Source organism: Mastomys coucha, unplaced genomic scaffold, assembly GCF_008632895.1.
Source record: "Mastomys coucha isolate ucsf_1 unplaced genomic scaffold, UCSF_Mcou_1 pScaffold23, whole genome shotgun sequence".
Taxonomy (NCBI): Eukaryota; Metazoa; Chordata; class Mammalia; order Rodentia; family Muridae; genus Mastomys; species Mastomys coucha.
In genome coordinates this window covers 34,226,486-34,244,552 of record NW_022196906.1, presented here as the reverse complement: position 1 = coordinate 34,244,552, position 18,067 = coordinate 34,226,486, and the positions used below count along the sequence as shown (strand labels likewise).

Here is an 18,067-nt window from a genome sequence, read left to right as displayed (position 1 = left end):
CCATCGCCAAATATAACAAGCAATGCCTTTTAGTACTGCTCGTAGGATCAGGTTAAGGGCACGCCATAGAGTTAGAAAGGTAAGTCACCACACAAAATGCATAGGAACTGGTTTTATTTGCTTAACATCATGTCCAAATCTACAGGACAATGGATGATATTTTTATAGGTTTAACAGTGTAGCAAGTCTAGTAATGACTCTGCCAAGGTGCAGAGCTGTGGTTACAGGGATTTCTTCTTGTATAGAAGAGGATTGGAGTGGAGACCAAGCATTGTGGGGGGGGGTCAATGACCCCCTATTATTCTGGGTGGTTTTTTTCCACTGAAATCATAGCTAAAGCTATTGGACAAGTCCAGGCAAGACACCTTGAGAACCCTAGGAAGGGAAGGATGGAATAATGAGCCTTATAGAAAGAGAATGAGTAGGACGGAGTGGGGTGCAATGGGAGAGATGCCACTTCTGAGCAACGATGGTGCCTTTGGAGAAGGCCAAGGAATAGGCAGAGGTCTATGTGAGCAGGGCTGGTGGCAGAGGGGACTCACTCAGTAACAGATGCAAGTTTGAGAAGCAAGAGTGGGCACGGAGGTGAAGAACACATTGGAGAAGAACTAAATTCTAGTTTGGGCAACATGAGATCCCATGGAGCAAAGAGAGATGACTCAGTGGGTAAAGGTGTTTGCTCCCAAGCTTGAAGACCTGAGTTCGAACCCTGGGACCCACATGGTGGAAGGAGAGAACCAACTCTCTAAAGATGTCCTCTGTTCCCCCACATATGCAGTGTGGTATATGCATATGTGCATGTACATGTACATGTACTGGAGGTCATGTGTAGAGTTCCTGGCTCCATGCCTTACCTCCTACCCCTCCCCAATGATACTGGATGGGCTTGTGGATGATCACTCTGTATTGAGTCTATCCAGGTGGTAGGGCATGTTAGTCTTTACAAATGTCTCCATGGAGCATCTGAGGTTACAGCTAGATCTTCATGCAAATGTCACTGTCCTCCACCCTGCCCTCTACATCCTGAGGCAAGGCCAGAATGGCATTTGCCAGCCAGTTTCCTGGGTTAGTCTGGCTACTGAGCAGGTGGGCAGGATCCTGCCCCTCCTATCACCTTGCTCTGGGGCCCTGTAATATCCCAGGCTATTCCTTCTCATTTCCCCTGCCTCTTTCTGAGTTTTCTCCTCTTCCCACCCCCGGGCCATTTTTTTTTCTTTCTCTGTTCTCTGAAAACAGAGCAGAGTAAGTTCAATCTTTCCCCTCTGCCCTTTTCTCTTCACCTCTTCTATTCTATTGAAAACACAAGCTAAGTTTCCATCTTTACTGTATTAACAGATTGATTGCCTAGGTATAACTGGATTTAGTGCCATGAGAAGTACAAGGAACTTTTTAGAGGTGGATTTGGGGTATGAGAATAAGCCTTTCCCCGGAGTGGAACAGCAACGTAACTTACCAGAATACTATGAGTGACTTACATCTGAAGTAAACTCTGAGGCTTGCCCTGGATCACTTTCTTCTCTCCACCAGGCATTTAGCTTCATCTTTTAAACTGAAGGATAGTGGCACTTGGCCGTTATTAACTCAATTGAATGTCCTAAGACACATAATGGTGTCTGTGCTAGCGAGATGGCTCAGTCGATAAAAGTGCTCACCACCAAGCCAAGACTCACACTGTGGTAGGAGGAAACAGACTCTGGCCTCCACAGGCATGCCCATGGCACATGCATGCCTGCACACATACATGCAAAATAAAATAATGGAATAATTTGTAAAAGACATGCCTATGAAATAACATATATATGAATGCTTTGAAAAGTGGGGTTGGCACTATGAGCAAGTGTTGAAACAAAGCATGTATAAAATAGGCTGGTGGTATTGAGGGGTTCTTTCAGTGTCTAAATTATCTTCCCTAATAGCTTTCTGCATTATAGTTAAAGTTCAAACAGGATTGGATTGGTAGATTCATGGATGAATGGGTGAATATTTAAATACTTAACTGCTTATTTCTAATCCTGTTTCCCTTTTTCACACTGGCACTACTGCTCCCTGCTGGCCAGTAGCAGCATTACAGTGCAGCAAGTCCCTAGCTGGGTTGTCTCCTCAGCCTGTTGTTGCCTGGGCTTCCTGAGCTGGCACCTTTGCATGGGTCTCTGGCCGACTGTCACTTACAGCCTGCCTTCCTTCTTTCCTTCCTCTTCCCTCTCCACCTCATTCCCCATCTCCATCTGCCCCTGCAGCACTGCCAGTAACTCCAACCGCAGCACGCCAGCCTGCTCTCCCATCCTCCGGAAGCGGTCCCGCTCACCAACACCACAGAACCAGGACGGAGACACCATGGTGGAGAAGGGCTCAGATCACTCCTCGGACAAGTCCCCATCCACCCCGGAGCAGGGTGTGCAACGCAGTTGCTCCTCACAGTCTGGTCGGAGCGGTGGTAAAAATTCCAAGGTGAGCAATCCAGGCTGGAGGCTTGGTACCCCTTGTTAGCTAGCTGCAGGAAGCTCCTGGGTGCTCATGTGACTGAACAGCCCCGTGTCTATGTGATGAGGTCAGGACAGGTCAGGGTCAGCAGGGGAGACTCTTGTTGAATAGATGCCCGTTTAATCATCCAGGGAGGGTCCTGAGTCATGTGCCCCTTCTTCACCAAGCTCCCCATCTCTCTGTAAGCATCTAAGGAACCTCAAGACCCTTGAGATATGGAGGAAGCTATGGGGATCAGGAGGAGTCACCTTTATAATACTTCATTAAATTTGGCCCTTCAAACTGTCAACAGAACATTATTTGGGACAACTGTATCGCTAGGAAGAGCAACTTCAGGGAACCTTCCGGAGGGCTAATTTTTAACCTCCTCCTTGGCCATCACCCTGCCTTACCTTTGTCCCAACCCATGTCCTACTTGTCTTGCAGAGAGGATAGTCACAGGGCTTTTCCTTCACTCTCAAGCTTGTCCTCCTGGTCCAAGGATTAACACAGAGGCCTCACAAGGCAGTTCCCCAGAGTTCTCCCTCCATCCCCAGGCCTCTGGCAATCAAGAGGCACTTCTACTCAGGTGCTCCTAAACCAACAGGACTCGCAGGGCTTGAGAAAGGGGACCCCACCCCCCGGGAGGCTTGGGAGAAAACCCACTTGAATTTGTCTTTTTGATTTCTTGTTCTTCCTCTTCTCCCCACTGTTTCCCAAACACCTTCTTTGCATGCATGGTCTTAGTCTCACAAGCGCCTCTCAAAAGTAAGCCATCTTTTGTCTCTGTCTTTTAATCTCCCCCCTCTAGTATTGAATTGTCTGTAGTGCTCAGCACCCCTTGCTCCACCCCTGCCAATTCTACCCATATGTCCTGCTTGGTCCCTTTCCCAGAAGGGCTGAACCCACTGTTCCCCACCCCCACCCCTTGGCAGGCTGGCTTGGAAGTCACTGAGGGACCACTCCCACTGCACCTGATGTCAGAGAACAGATTCCACCCCCCCCCACCCGCACCCCATCCCTTTTCCCTTCCCGTGTCCGCCTGCTTCTCAAACACCACCTCTAGTGGGAATGTGTTTCCCTCCTTGTGTGGCACTTTCTAAAAGCAGAGTCCTGCAGGGAGGTAGTTCCGTTCCTCTGGGTGCGGAGCCTCCACTCAGTCACACTGTTTTGTGTGACACTTGGATGGGTAACCGTGGCCTCCCTGGCAGAAGTGAGGAAAGACCTTGAGATCTGCCTAGTTCATCTTTCCTTCCACCCCTGAGAGCTACTTGGCAGGGAACCCCCTGTGACTTGGCTTGTACCATTCTGGTACTTGTTCATGGTGTGCTTAAGAGACCTGGGTTTTGATTAAGGAGGACACAGTACCAGAACCTGGAGGTTGATGACTGACAGTACCCACCAGGCTCTAGGTCTATGAGTGGGGGAGGGAGATGCACCAGCCTCTACCCAGGGCCCTAGGATCTCTGAGGGAAAGTTGGAGTGTGCAAATGGTGAACAGTGCAAATGGCACTGAGGCAGTAGGGCCCAGGAAGTCGATTGTCGGGAAGAAGTGCCAACTTCAGTCCGAGAGACGACTTACAACAGGGTCTGTGCATATCCTCAGGGAGGATGACACACCACCGTCCACTCCTGATGGAAGAACGTGAAGCTCCACAGCTGGGCCTGCCCACTGTGCTCTTCAGACATAAAGCATGTATCACGTGCCTATTGCCAGCAGGGGACAGCCTGGAGTGAGGAAGCCAGCGGGAGTGCTCTGTGGGTGTAGGAGGCTGGGCAGGTTCAGGCATGCCTGATATCTGGGGATAGGAGTTGTATAAGACCTTTTGTCTCTATGCCAGTGCTCACCCCTCTGCCTTAGTTGAAGTATGTACCAGAGGACTCCAGGCTCATCTGGGAAAGGGAGAACCCAGCTGGATATGGGCACCAGGTTATTCCTTCTCTCTGCATCTGCTGAGTCTTTAAGTCTTTCCCATCCTAAAGCGAAGTGTACAGCTCTTTCCTCCAGGCCTAGCTCATTCAGGGAGCAGCATAGCGCTCACTGAGAGCTGACGAGGGAGGACTACATTGCACAACTGCACTGGGGAACAACCGTGGTCAAGCCCACAGCGTGCATGTGTAAGACACACAGACAGCGGAAGATCAACACTAAAGTCACCATGGGAAAAGGGTTCAGTGCAGGGCCCCGTTACTGAACTGCAAGAAGGTGCTGCAGGGGTGAGGCCAAAGCTTTTAAAGCTGCTTCCTCAAGGGACATCCTTTCAAGGTGGCCAGATAGAGCTGTGTGGAGGGTCTGTGAGCTACAACTGTAGCTGGACCATCCCTGACCACCTCCTGCAAAGAGGCCACCCCGTGTGGTTTTCAAGCATGTTGTAAGATGTCTCCTCTAAACATTATCTCTCCCTGCCCCCCCACCTCCATTTTTTTCCTTTGTTAGGGACAGGAAATCATTAAGGCTTTACCTTCCTCATCACAATCTCAGTGGCTGAGGCTGATTCTTGCTTCTGCTTAGAGTAGGGAGCCACAGGACCCCAGGGCTGATTATCACTCCTAGAAACCCGTGCTTTTGTGCCACTGTCAAGCTGCACTCAGTAGTGATGGCCTGTGGCCACTAGAGGGAGCCAGGACGTGCTTTCCTGCCCCAACCAGCTCTGGCGAGCTGCTCTCTGCCCTTGCAGGCCTGCCAAGAAGATAGGGCCACTCAATGCTTGGCTCCAGCCTCGAAGCTTAGCTCTCTGTTGGTGCTTGGCAGTGCCCGGTGCTATGGCACTGGTGCTCCTGTGACCTTTCACCTTTTTGTTTGTTTGTTTGTTTGTTTGTTTGTTTGTTTGAATTCTAATTTTTGTGGTTTTCTTTTCAGTATGACAGACTAAATCTGATCAAAGTAAGACATTATTTTGGTTTGGTTTGGTTTTCTTGCTTTTTGCCTCCCAGCTCCAGTTTATGCTTAATGTAGAGCTCCTGGCCCGTCTTTCCCTCACTGTCTCCCCAACCCCCGCCCCCAGCTCACCTTCCAGACACCTCGAGCCTTTGTTCTAGGAGATGCTTTTAGATGCGAGGGCAGGAAACTGCTATAAGGTAGTCTGGGTATGTTCCTCACTTGTCTGATTGATTCCTTGTAGAAAAAGCCAAATAAACCCAAAACTAGTCCTCCAGGTTCTTCTCCTCCAGCTCCACGCTGTCTCCAGCAGCTCTGTGTTCTCATTTCCTTCCCCCTTTGAACCATCTGATATGGGGTGGGGGGGTGGGGGGCTGGGGGTGGGGGACTCCAGGGGCAGGTCAAAGGTTAGAATCTCCTTCCTGCTGAACAGTCTTGAGGGCTGACCTAGCTCTCACTGGAGATGTAAGTGTCCATGTTCCTGAGGCAGCCTCAGTGCTGGTAGAGAAGGAGCTATGTAGGGAGGGATATGGTGAGGGACAGAGCCTCCAAAGTTCTTACTCTAGAGGGTACCTTTCTCATTTCTTTTAAGACAGCCTTTTAGGGTTGGAGAGATGGCTTAGCAGTTAGGAGCACTGACTGCTCTTCCAGAGGTCCTGAGTTCAATTCCCAGCATCCACCTGATAGCCTACAACCATCTATAGGGGGGTCTGCCCTCTTCAGGCAGGTGGATGTATATATGCAGCAGAGCACTCATATATTAAATAAATAAAATTTTAAAAAAAGCCTTTCTGATATCCTCACTTCATAAGATAATGAATATTAGCCATAAAGGTACCACAGAGCTAGTTAGAGATGGGACAGATGTTCCTAACTGAAAGCTCTTGGGATTCTGAAGCTGTTTGTGTCAAGTAGTTTCTTAAGGAACTAGCGTCTTCATGTCAGTGCATAGAAAGGAGAGATCTACTTCTGTCTACACAGGGGACACGGGTCAGGCACCATGTTTGAGGATGACAAAGGATCCCGTTCCCAGTGCCCGGTTTCCTCCTAGGGTTGTTATATACAAAAGTTCCAAGGAGTGAAGTTCTTGGATGCAGTTGAGACATTTTCCTCAGCTAGGAAGCAGGTGATTAGCCTGGTCAGGGTTAGTACAGTACAAGCTAACTGTGGCTGGACAGCTTGGTCGGTAGCTGCAAGAATATACTTGCACTCATCATGATGTGAAATGAACACAACCCCATTCTGTGTGGTCCTGGAGTTAGTCGCCATTGTGAACACCCAAAAGATCTATAGAAATGACGGTCCACCTAGGTATAATGATGGTCCACCTTGCTCCACCCACCGTCTCCAGGCACGCATAGCCTTAGCTGAATTCCTTAGGTGGGAATGTTCAGGTCCAGAATACCTTCCTACAAGGTAGCAACTCCCACTCTATGATGACATGGTCCTGGCTGTGTGGGTTTGGCCTTCAACTTCTGGAGGCCGCTATGGTAAAAGACTGTGCTTTCTAGATTAGACCACCATTTCCTTTTGAGGAATGACCACAAAGAGTTCCTAGCAGAGGGGAACTGAGTGTCTGCATTGCTACCTGCTACCCTGGCGGGGCTGGCCAGTGGAATCTGTGTGAGGGAAAAGCATATTCATGCCTGTGCCCCTTCCATTCCCTATCTCTGGCCACTGTGCTGACTGTGTCAGGGTAGAGGGTCAAGGTGTCAGGCAGGTTTCTGGTTCAAAGGAAGAAGTTGGTGATGGAAGGAAGATCCCATGATCGTCTGGTCATCATTGTGATTACAGTCACAGATCCCGGGTTCATAGTCACCTCCACTCTGTCACACACGCACGCACACACACACACACACACACACACACACACACACACGCACGCACGCACGCACACACGCATGCACGCACACACGCACACACACACACACACCTCTTACTAGCTGACACACAGTGCTTGCCCAGCTCTGTTTATTAGCTGGCTCTTTGACTGTGTACAGGCTCCATACCTCTGGTATCTCACTGAGGCTTTGACCTGCTGGGAAAGTTTCCAACACCAGAGCAGAATGTTCATAAGTAGAGGCTGGAGATAGACAAGACACAATCTAGCCATTCCCCTTCTTTCACTAGAAAGTTTCAGATCCCATGGGGAGATCAGGAGAAGTCCTCAACAATAGAGCGGGGACTGAATATGGTTTTATGAATACCAAGTTCTATATAACACCACACACTGGAAAAAGCCTTTCTTTAGAGATGACACGATTCCACTCCCTTCCCCTGCAGAACCCCAACCATTTGTTAGCTGTTAGGAGGTCAGCCAGTTGTTGGGATAGAAGGAATTTACTCGCCTGCTAGCTGAGAGCATAGTGTGACTTTTTAGAGCGCCGCTTCTTCCCCCTTCACCAAAATATTGTACCGTGCCTTTGACAGGGGAGATGACCCGGAGCAGGAGGCTGCGGCGGGGCTCTATGTCTACTTTGCTTCTAGTCAAAACCCACTTGGGGACTAGGCTTTGGATGCCTACCACGTACCCACCTCCCCATCAGCAGAACCTGGCGATGGGGCGCTGACTCCCCTCTGGTTGAGCGCTAGCTAGTGCTGCCACTGCCTGCATCTCCAATCGCCCCAGCTGTGGTGGGGGCTTCCAGCATGGACTGCTCCCTGGGCCTCCTTTCTTGGATCTGTCTTGTGAAAGGAGGACCCTCCTGAGCATCGACACGGGAAGCATTCAGCTGCATTTGGACTCCTTCTCCCTGCCCACCCTCCGCTGTCTGTGTCACCTTCACCCCAGGGGGAAGGAATACTCTGGCCACTTCTAATATCTCTTCCTTAACTAATTGCATTCTCTTATTTTTTGTCTTTACAGAAAAGCCAGAGTTGGTACAATGTAAGTATTCCTGTTTCTCTTCTTGTTGTTAAAACGGGTGTGAATGTGGGGGGAGGGAGGGCTGGTTACAAAAAGTGTTATTACATACCGTTTGGGTCTTAAGAGTTTTTTGCCCTTGTCAACCTCTTCTTTTCACCCCTACACAGATACAGTAGTTCTTCTCTATAGCAGGATGGATAAGCCCTAGGGAGGAGGATTTGATCTGGGGGCATGAAGACATGACCCACCTCATGCCTTTCCTCATCTCGTGTCCTATCTGAACTCAGGGAACAGCCAGGACAGAGGGACTGCTTAAAGCCAGGCAGAATCCTGTGGCTAGGGTGAGGTGTGGGGTATGAACTTAGGGTTAAAGTTAGCATCCCTAGGCAAGACGTCCTGTGGGAGAGCTGGTGCTATATGACAGAGTGTGTCACAGACACGCAGTGTCCTCCAGAGCATGCTCCTATTAAAAGCTTGGCTGCCTTCTGGTCTGTAAAGCAGGGTCTTTCTTAGGTCATCCTTAGTGGCCGTTTATGCAGCTCTGGACTCTGAAAGTACTTCGTGGGGGCAGCAGTGCCTGCAAGGGCTCCATTCTCCTCGTCTCATAGACTAGGTTGCGTGAGTGGCCCTGGACTCTCTCATGGGAGAGGAGCTAGCTTAAGTCCCTTAGCCTGCCCTATCCACATGCTCTGTACCTTCAGGAAGACTGGCCGGCTGAGGTACAGAGTGGCCTGGCTTCAGAACCTTGTCTCCCCTTCTTTAAGCTGGACTGTCCTGAGAATACCACTCCTCCACTCCACTCCCACATGCTTAACTCCTCTTGTGCCCAGTTCTGCTCCAGTGGGAGCTGAGGCTTGGAGAAGCTATCAGGATGGTGGACTGATAGGGTTGGAGGGAGCAGAGGAAAGGGCTCAAGGGGAGGCTCATGTTTCGCATGGGGTTGTGGGTCCAAATCATCTCTCTGGTATTATGTAGTCCCATAAAGATAGACACATGTCAGCTAACACTCTGGCTTCCCTCGAGCTGCTCTGCGCCAGCCTGTCCCAGAGGTTTTTAATGGATTGTTCATCCATAGCCCCACTGAGCACCTCAAGCGGCCTGGGTTGCTCTGAGGACTTTGAGGACTGAGGTGATGAAGGAAGAGAAGCTGAACTCTGCCTCCTCTGTTCCTTCTCTCACTCAGACCAAGGGTCTTCTGACCTCTGGCCTCCTTGGGCTGATAGCAGGTCATATCTTGGAGAGAAGATAGGCATCAGTCTGTCTGTCTGTCTGCCTGTCCCTCTCTCCCTCTCTCCCTCTCTCCCTGTCTCCCTCTCTCCCTGTCTCCCTCCCTTCCTCCTTCTTTCTCTCTGGGAGCTATCCTGGCCCAACTGTAGTAAATACCCAAGCATCCTCCAACCGATAATTCTCCTTTTAAGCAGCATTGCAAGAATTCGGGTCACCCAAGGGAAACAGAAACCACATGGCCTCAGTGCTATTGGGTAATTAAAACATCCAAGTTTGAGCAGGCAGATCCTGCCTTGGTTGTGAACATCGGTCTTATTGCCCTCTTTCTCCTCGCGTGACTTTTAGCACGGCTGCTCCTGTTTGTCCTGCTTCCCTGTTCCTGTACTGTCCTCGGCTCCTGGCTCCCTGCCCCACACCCAGCATTCTTTTCTTCCTCCCTCATGCTCTTCTCTGTTCTCTAGTTTCCAGTCACCCGGTCGGCCGGCCGGCTTTCTGTCTCTTCCTGGTTGCTGCCTGTCTTAAGGCTCCCTACCCTCTCTTTTCATCTCTGTCCTCCCTCAGCCTGGTTCTGAGGCTGTGACACCTGAGCACACACACTCAGCTTGATGACAGACATACCTCTTGGTTGGAGGATTCAAAAGAGGGACATCTGTGTCCAGTTGAACTTGACAGACCTTTGAAAGCCCCCCGGAATGACCACCACCACATTCCTTTCTGCCTGCCCTGGCTGCCGCCTACCCTCCTTCTGGTCTTGCTATGTATGCCATGGTAGAGTCCAGACTTGGCATTGGTGAGGGAAGCAAAAAGGAGAAATGGAAGTGGAGGAGGAAATAGAAATGACAGGTGGACATGGGGAAGCCAGAAAGAGTTTCCAACTGCCATAGCTGCAGGTACGAAGAGGTGTGCACGAGGGCTGTATAGCTGATAAGCTCTGGTTTCACGTGTGCAAGAGTTAGCTCCTGTAGAGGTTAGTCAGTAACTACTGTAGTGGAGAGGCAAGTTGGATACAGTACCCACGCAGGCTGGGTGGATGAACTCCTCCCATCCTTTCTGTTGAGACAGATGCCCTGGTTCCCCGCTTTCCAGAGCCTAGCTATTAGTGTTGTCGGCCAGTTGCTGTCTGTCTGACACCACAGTGGTTCCTCTTGGGTTCTCTCTGATTCTGCCAGTGTATTTACCCTGGACATTGGCCCAGTCGCCTTGGCTGGAACTGGAATCTATGACCTGGGTTCTTCGAGAGCCACCCGTTGGGTAGGTTACCTGCTGGGCAATTGCTGGCTAAGTACCTTCTCTGAGTGCTGTGGCCATGCCTTACACCCTTGTGCTCAGACACATTATCAGGGAACCCCTCCCCTTAGTACTCCCCCCTCCTAGTCTACATGGCTTCCTTTGGGAAGCTCGAAGTCTGCCCTTGTTGTTTTGACCTGCATTCCCTTAGACCTACCTTTCATCTCCATTGCTGTCTGCCTGCGGCTGGCTGGAATCTGACCTTTATAGAGGATCCTGGTGTCCTGTTCTTCTTTCTAATCTCTTCCCCATTGCTAGACTCAGCTCAACCACCAGCTGTGATGCCTCAGGTTGTACCCCTGGCACTAGGAGTCCTTTAGATAGATGCAAGCTCTATAATCCCTGACTACTGTAGGAATGCCCCAGACCTGGTCAAGATCCCCGGGTGTAATTTAAAAGAAAGCCAGTTTGTACCATCACCACCAGTCTGTAGGAAAAAAGCAACTCCTTGTCCCATGACTAGCTAAGAGGAAACTGTCTGCAAAATAACATCTAGCCTAACCTGAAGAGTTGAGTCATGAGAAGGGAAGTGGCCCCAGTGTCATAGGGACCAGACTGTTGAAGGTGAACATCAGGGTCAGGGTAGAGTATGAAAACCTTGTCTTGTGCAACTGTCCTGGGGCCCTTCTTGCCCTTCACCCCCACAGCTGACCAGCTCATTTTCTTCAGCAGGGCCTCTAGCCTGGGAGTCCAAAGGTATAGCCCCAGCAGTCAGGAGCTTAAGGGGTCAGGTGACAGGGCTTTGGAACTATAGGCAGAGACAAAGATTGTCAGACCAAAGCTTGAGGGGTTACCATCTGCCTTTTAAATATGATCCTTCCTGGTCCCAGTAGGTATGGGTTGTGCTGAGTCCCAGGGGGACCGATAGACCCTCCCGCCTTATGTCTCTCGTTCCTGGGGTGTTAGTGTTTCCATAGCAACTTAGGGGGCAGAGCCTAGGATAGGGTAGCTGCTAGAGACAGCACCCATATTGTCTGTCACCGTCCCCTGCTAGGAAAGCTGGCATTAAGGAAGGCAAGGAGGATTGATACCAATCCTGGGAACGACAGGGCAAGCCTACCTGGCATCAGCCTGCGAACAGTAGGACAAAGCATTATAGGAGTGGACTTACAGGTGTTGGGGCACACCCAGTACCTGGCATTTCCTCCAGGGACAGTCTTCTTCCTCTACACCCATCTGTGTCCCACCTAATGATTTTTACCCATGACTCTGAGGAATCTTCTTGACTGCTACCACCGTGTCAGTCAACTCTAAACTTCACTCTCCCAGAGGCGGTATAACCTTTCCAGATGAGACCCCCACCCCAATGCTCCCCCTTCAGCAGCCCTCTACATTGCACCCATGCCCACCTTATGTTTAGTCACTTTTCCCTTGTCTCCTCGTCCCACCCATGCCTGGCTTCTGCCTACCGCATTTGGCTGGAGCACCAGGATTTTCTTTGTGGATCTTAACTGGTTTCTTCCTAGGTGAGGTCAATGCTGAACCCCAAATCCACTTCCCTCCCTGACTAGGTTCTCTCACCCCCTCCTTCCTACTGAACCTGGAGAAAGGGTACCAGTTGGTCCCAGCACCTAGTGTTTGCCGTAGAGTTAATGTTTAGCTAAGAGCCAATTCCGGCTCCTGGGGTCCTGGCCCTGCCCTGCCCTGCCCTGCCCAGCCGTTGGTGAGGGGGTGGAGGAGACAAAGGCTAATACAGACTGAGACTCATCTCCTATGGCATTATCTCTCTGAGTCGAGTGTAAACTGTCCCTGTCTCATCCAGATAGTAACCAACTCAACGGTCCTGTGTCTATGGCTAGATATCAGTGTTTCCAGGGAATTTCTGTTAAGTACCTAGAGCCTCCTGGAACTATCTGTACCACCTGTATCTTGGGTGTGGTATGGACCTAAAAAGAGATACTGTGATCACCCTGGAAAACAGAATTGCTGCATCCACCTGTCACAGAATTTGAGGACCGCTGACACATAATACAGAGAGAACTTGATCTTTTGATAGAGCCAGGGCAGCAACTAGGCTCCAAGAAGCCAACCTTAAGAAAGTAGGGATCTGTATGTGCATGTGTGTGTGTTGTATGTGCATGTGTGTGCTCTTGAGTGTCTGTCTGTCTCTCTCTGTCTCTGTCACTCTCTTTCTCTGTATGCCAATAGGAAGATAAAACATACATTTATGTGGTAAATGATTTTTACACCACATATGAACTACTAGGTGCTAGGAAAGATTAAACTAAAGGATGGATCATTCCCAGTGAAGGCAGCATCCAACGGCGTGGGGTCTACCTTAGGATGGATGAAGGAAAGGTGTTCTTCAAGATGGGAAGGAGAGAGTGTTAGAAGACACCTTAATCAGGGATTCTTCCCCCTCTATTTACCCTAACAATGGCTGTCATGTTCCTCTTAATTGGTGTCTCTGGGGCTGAGGCCCAAGAATGTGTATTCTGTGTCTTCACTGGGGTTATTTTTAAATATGCCTAAGTTTAAGCACAGGAAATTACAAAGGCTTATAAGACAAAGGACCATTACCCATGCCGCACCAGCTCAAGACCTTCCCGACAGGGTAAGCTATCTGGTATAGGGTAGGCTGTCTGGGAGGGTATAGGGTAGGCTGTCTGGGAGGGTATAGGGTAGGCTGTCTGGGAGGGTATAGGGTAGGCTGTCTGGGAGGGTATAGGGTAGGCTAGGGAGCTGCCTCAGTGGTTTCACAGAGTCTCTGCCTTCCTAGTTCCAATGCTCTATCCTTTCTCTACCTCTCTGTTTAGACCAGTGGTTCTCAACCTTCCCAATGCTGCAACCATAAAATTATCCTTGTTGCTTCTTTATAAGTATAATTTCGCTACTGTTGTGATTTGTAATGTAAATATCTGATATGTAGACTACTGGATACGTGACCCCTGTGAAGGTGTCATTCGATTCCAAGGGGGTTGCGACCCATAAGTTGAGGACCATCAGCATAGTGCCCTTTCTGCTTAGATGTCATTTCAGTTGTCTCTTTCTTCTACTTGTCTCTTTCCTTCTAAACCAGGGTCCACAAGGTCTGCCCTTGCAAGGTCTGAGCAGCTGCCTGCAAATGCTTGGCTTTGATCCTATGCCTCCTTATATGGAAGGTGGGGGACAATTCTTGGGAAACTCACATCAGGCAGACCTCATCTTCTCCAGGCTATCTGTCCAGCTTCTCTGTGACCAGCACATTGGAAACTCCCATGTTTGCTGCTGGTTGCATCAGAGAAGTTGCCGAATAGATGGGTTCCTTAGAGAAGAGCTGTCTCTTAAGAAATCCCTAGTCTATTCAGTCTCAGATTTCATATTTCACCAGAGCTGTGATGCCCTTGGCACCTCCCCTTCCCTTCCTCCACTAAGAGGCCTGGCCAGCAACTTTCCATTGCAGGAAACATCTGCTGGTGAGGCCAGGCTAGGCCTGGGGTTACTACAGGACATTGGCCAGGCCCATCACCCAGATCCTGTAACTTGAAGCATGTGTGGGGCTCTGGCCTTGCCCGCCCACCAGCCCTGCCTCCCTCCCTCAGGCCCCAGTGACTCTTAACAAAGAAGTCATTTGCTGGCCAGTTGAAAGGGGCACGGTCTGGAGAAAAAAGGGGTGTGTGCAGGGCTGGGATGAGAGCAGGCCCTGTGTTGCAGCTAAGTGGTGGCCCTTTTTGCCTGGGTGAGAGATGTGAGTCACAGCGATCCTGGCCTGGCCCGGGGCATAGAAAGCACACTGATTGAACAGGCCAATCTGTGAGGCAGATCTGGACTAAGGATCTGGACCATCATGGGCCTCTCTGGAGCCTCTGAACCACTTGTGAGTCACTCTGAGTGTGAGTAGCCAGTGTGGAATAGGCCTCTGGAGCCAGCTGTGGGTCATCCTGCTCTGCAAAGTTTGCCTGTTCATATGGAGCTGCACTTCCGCAACTCACAGCCTGTGTTGTATACCTGCTGTATCTATGTCGTCTGGCCTTACCTGGACTCTTGAGTGACTGCACCAACCAGGGAGTGTTGCCTGACCACACCCCCTCGGGGCTGCCCCCAGACTGAAGACAAGGGAAGCATGAAGCAGAGTCCAACTGTGGGAGACGGGCCAGCCAGCCTTCTCTGAGAACCATGGTTATTATATCTTTTTCACTTGTGAGAGCTTGAACTGGGAGCACAGCTCTGAGAGAGGAAAGGATATCAGCCGGGGTTATATAGACCCTCTGTGTAAAAGGCAAGAGATCACCTGTGTTCCATCCGGTCAAGACTCACTGTTTTCATTCTGAGGGACCCTGAGAGCCAGCGTAAGGACCCGAGGTCCCTTGCCTGGGACATTTGTTGGGGGTGATGGAATCTCTGACAGAATCTGGGGTCCTCTGGAGCCTCCTGCTGGAACTGGACAGCGAGTCTCTGCTGTGGTACTTGAAGAGGCTTACTGACGCACCTGTTGGTGCTGAATGCTACTGCTGGCACGGATCTGAGGAAATCCCAGCCGTGAGTGTGTGACCCGAATTCTCTGTGTCCCTGTGACTATTCTGTGCACTCTCGCATGCCCCTCATGGCCCTGCTGAGAGCTGCAGACTTGACAACCCTCGAGCCAGAATTGTTGGGCGATTTTATAGAGATGAGCCTTGCCTCACCATTGGAAGAGAGTGTTCTGAGAGTTCACAGGAAGTGGGTACAGAGGATTAGGTTCCCCAGCATCGAAGGGGCATAGGATTGTAAGCCAAGTATGCCCATCCAATGTGTCTTTGTGCTTTTAGTACAGAGAGGCTGGCCTACCATTGGCATCAACAGACACTAGTACATTTATGAGAGAGGAAGCTTTCCCTATTCTTCCCCACTGCTATAAGCAGAAAAGATCAATGCCTTTTCCTGTTTGCTTTTGGGAGAGATTGTACCTAGACTTCTGTGTCTCCATCTCTGTGGGTTCCGGAGCTCTCATTGGATATGATAGAAGCCCAGGGAAGAGAATACTGTGGGTGGAATTTGGAACTTGACATCACGTTGGCTAGTGCCCGGTTACCCTTGAGGAGGATTAGGGGCTGTCTCATGTAGGAGCTTTGTAAGGACTCCTTCAGAAATGTGAGAGGCTAGCTAGTAGGAGCCCTAAAACTGGTGACTGTCCCCTCCCATGAGAGTGCTGCTTATTGGGAAGTCCTGTTGGTCTCTTTTTGGCAGTTGGCTAGGACCCTTGTTCCATTCCTCCTAGGTTTCCACATTCCTCAGGCCAGTTGCTTGACCCCTGCCTCATGTTCCACAAGTATGAGGCCGAATAATGACATCTGCTCCGTGCGGCGTGTACGGAATGGGCTTGTGCTTGCTCTTGGGTGCTTAATCATTCTACAGTAGTCTAGATGGTGAGTTGGATATGATGAAGAATCTGAGTGAGGTTGTTAAGCAAGGGTTTCCTAGGTGTGGATTCTGGTCTCAGAGGCTGGCTGGCTGGGTGGGGAGCATTTTGCATAGTGTTGAGCGATCCTTGGAGGACTATTACATCAGGTCTTTTCCTAGCTGGAGAAATCATTGGATAGTTAAGATTCTGGATGGCTTCCTCCAGTGGTCTGGAACTCTGGTTCAAGCACATATAGGTGATTTGGGAAGTTGGAAATTATATGATAGCATGGTATCCTTTGGGAAAATGTGACTGGGCCTCTCATATTACACACGTAAGTCAAAAATAAAAGCTTGAAATTTAAATTATAGACAGATTGATGAGAAATTTCTTTTTTTTTTTTTCAGCTCTTCTCTGGTTTCTCTCTCTTAGCATGCACCTAAACTGAACTTCCACAGTTTTCTCTCCAACTTGCTTCATGTTCCCCTTCTTTTAGTCAGAGAGACAGACTGTAGCTCAGGCTGGCAGCCTTTGGTTCAGATGTGAGCAGTCTCCAGGCTTTGTTTCCACATGGGTCATTTAGCTTCATAGAAAGGTGAACATGAACATGTGAAGTGTCCGTCCCTCACCAGCTGTGAAATTCTCAGGGAAGTGGGTGAGAGGGTAAGAGGCCAGAAACCACGTCACTGCCAGCAGGACGGTCTGTTCCTCAGGCATCAGTCCCTGGCAGAGGGTCAACAGTGCGTGCGTGCATGTGCGTGCGTGCGTGCGTGCGTGCGTGCGTGTATGTGTGTGTGTGTGTGTGTGTGTGTGTGTGTGTGTGTGTGTGTGTTAGTAGGTCAGCACATGGCCTGGTAGAATGCAGATGTGCCTCTGTCCTCATGTGTGGCTCTTCCTAGAGTGTACACTAGTGAACTGGAGTTACAGACAGTTGTGAACTGCTATATGGGTGCTGGGAATTGAACTTGGATTCTCTGGAAGGGCCACCAGTGTTGTTAACTGCTGAGCCATCTTTCCAGTTCTCCCGCCCCTTTAAAAAAAATACTTTTAAGACTGTATGCTCTGAAAGGGCAGAATCCCCCACTATTGGACTGGCTGGTGGAATTTCTAAGGAAGCTTGCTTAGTTAGTCTGTGGGAGCGAGCGGGAGCGAGCCTGCCTGCAAGCGATGCACAACATTGTTTTAGACCTGGTTCTCTATTCTGTACAAGTTCCTGGCCCTCTCCTGACTTCTAGGGTTTATGGAGAATATACTCTCATCTTGGGGGTCTACCACCTAATAGCAGTTGGGTGCCCTTGGGCACAGGGTTTTCCTTTTGCCTCACTTTCCTCGTAGATGGTTTGTTTGGTAAGATTAGGGAGGGGAGTATCATGCTTGTGTACCAGATGTGCTTTTAACATCACAACTTTTTTCCCTGTGACTGGAATTTTTTTCTTAGTGCCATGTTTTATGATTTTTCTTTTATAAAAAATAAATCATGTCTTTAGCTCACTGTGTTAGTCATAACAGATCTTGAGAAGTATATAGTGTCCAGTTGTCTTCCAAATCCTGCTGATAGCTAGCATGACCCTCAGGTCCTTCCCACTGCCAAGGCAGAGCTGGCAGAAAGCATGGCAGTGATAGCTGTCATCATGGGCCCCAGAATCACGTGAAGGTTTCCTTTCTTGCTTTCTGTTCTTAGGATATATGTGGACCCCAACTTCATAGATATCATTGACCAAAACTGCATGAATGGTTTTTCAGGACCAGATCCTCTGTGCTATTTTTCCATGCCCCCTTTCTTCACCTGGCCTCCCCCAGACTATGGGAAGAGAGCATTTGCCTTTGCCTTTTCCAAGACACAAGCATCCGCCAGCCTCTACCCCAGCATCCGCTATCTCTAATACTACAGTATGTGGGAACATTGCTCTAATCTTGGCTGTTGTCCTCCAGGTGCTAAGCCCCACTTACAAGCAGAGAAATGAAGACTTCAGAAAGCTCTTTAAGCAACTTCCAGACACGGAGCGCCTCATTGTTGGTGAGCTAGTAACCTGGGAAGGGGCCAACCAGG

At 49.8% G+C, this 18,067-nt stretch overlaps 1 protein-coding gene across 13 annotated transcripts in view; it reads left to right on the top strand.

Annotated features, from left to right (window-relative positions):
* Gramd1b (GRAM domain containing 1B) overlaps positions 1-18,067 on the top strand; it is a 164,437-nt gene that overhangs the window by 121,974 nt on the left and 24,396 nt on the right. For 12 of the 13 annotated variants that reach the window (XM_031344600.1, XM_031344601.1, XM_031344599.1 and 9 more), the window contains 3 exons: positions 2,238-2,448; positions 8,205-8,225; positions 17,950-18,034. In XM_031344600.1, coding sequence (XP_031200460.1) covers positions 2,238-2,448; positions 8,205-8,225; positions 17,950-18,034 — 317 coding nt within the window. Of the gene's footprint in view, positions 1-2,237; positions 2,449-8,204; positions 8,226-14,403; positions 15,177-17,949; positions 18,035-18,067 lie in introns of those variants that run through there. The other variant, XM_031344605.1, reaches the window with a different exon arrangement.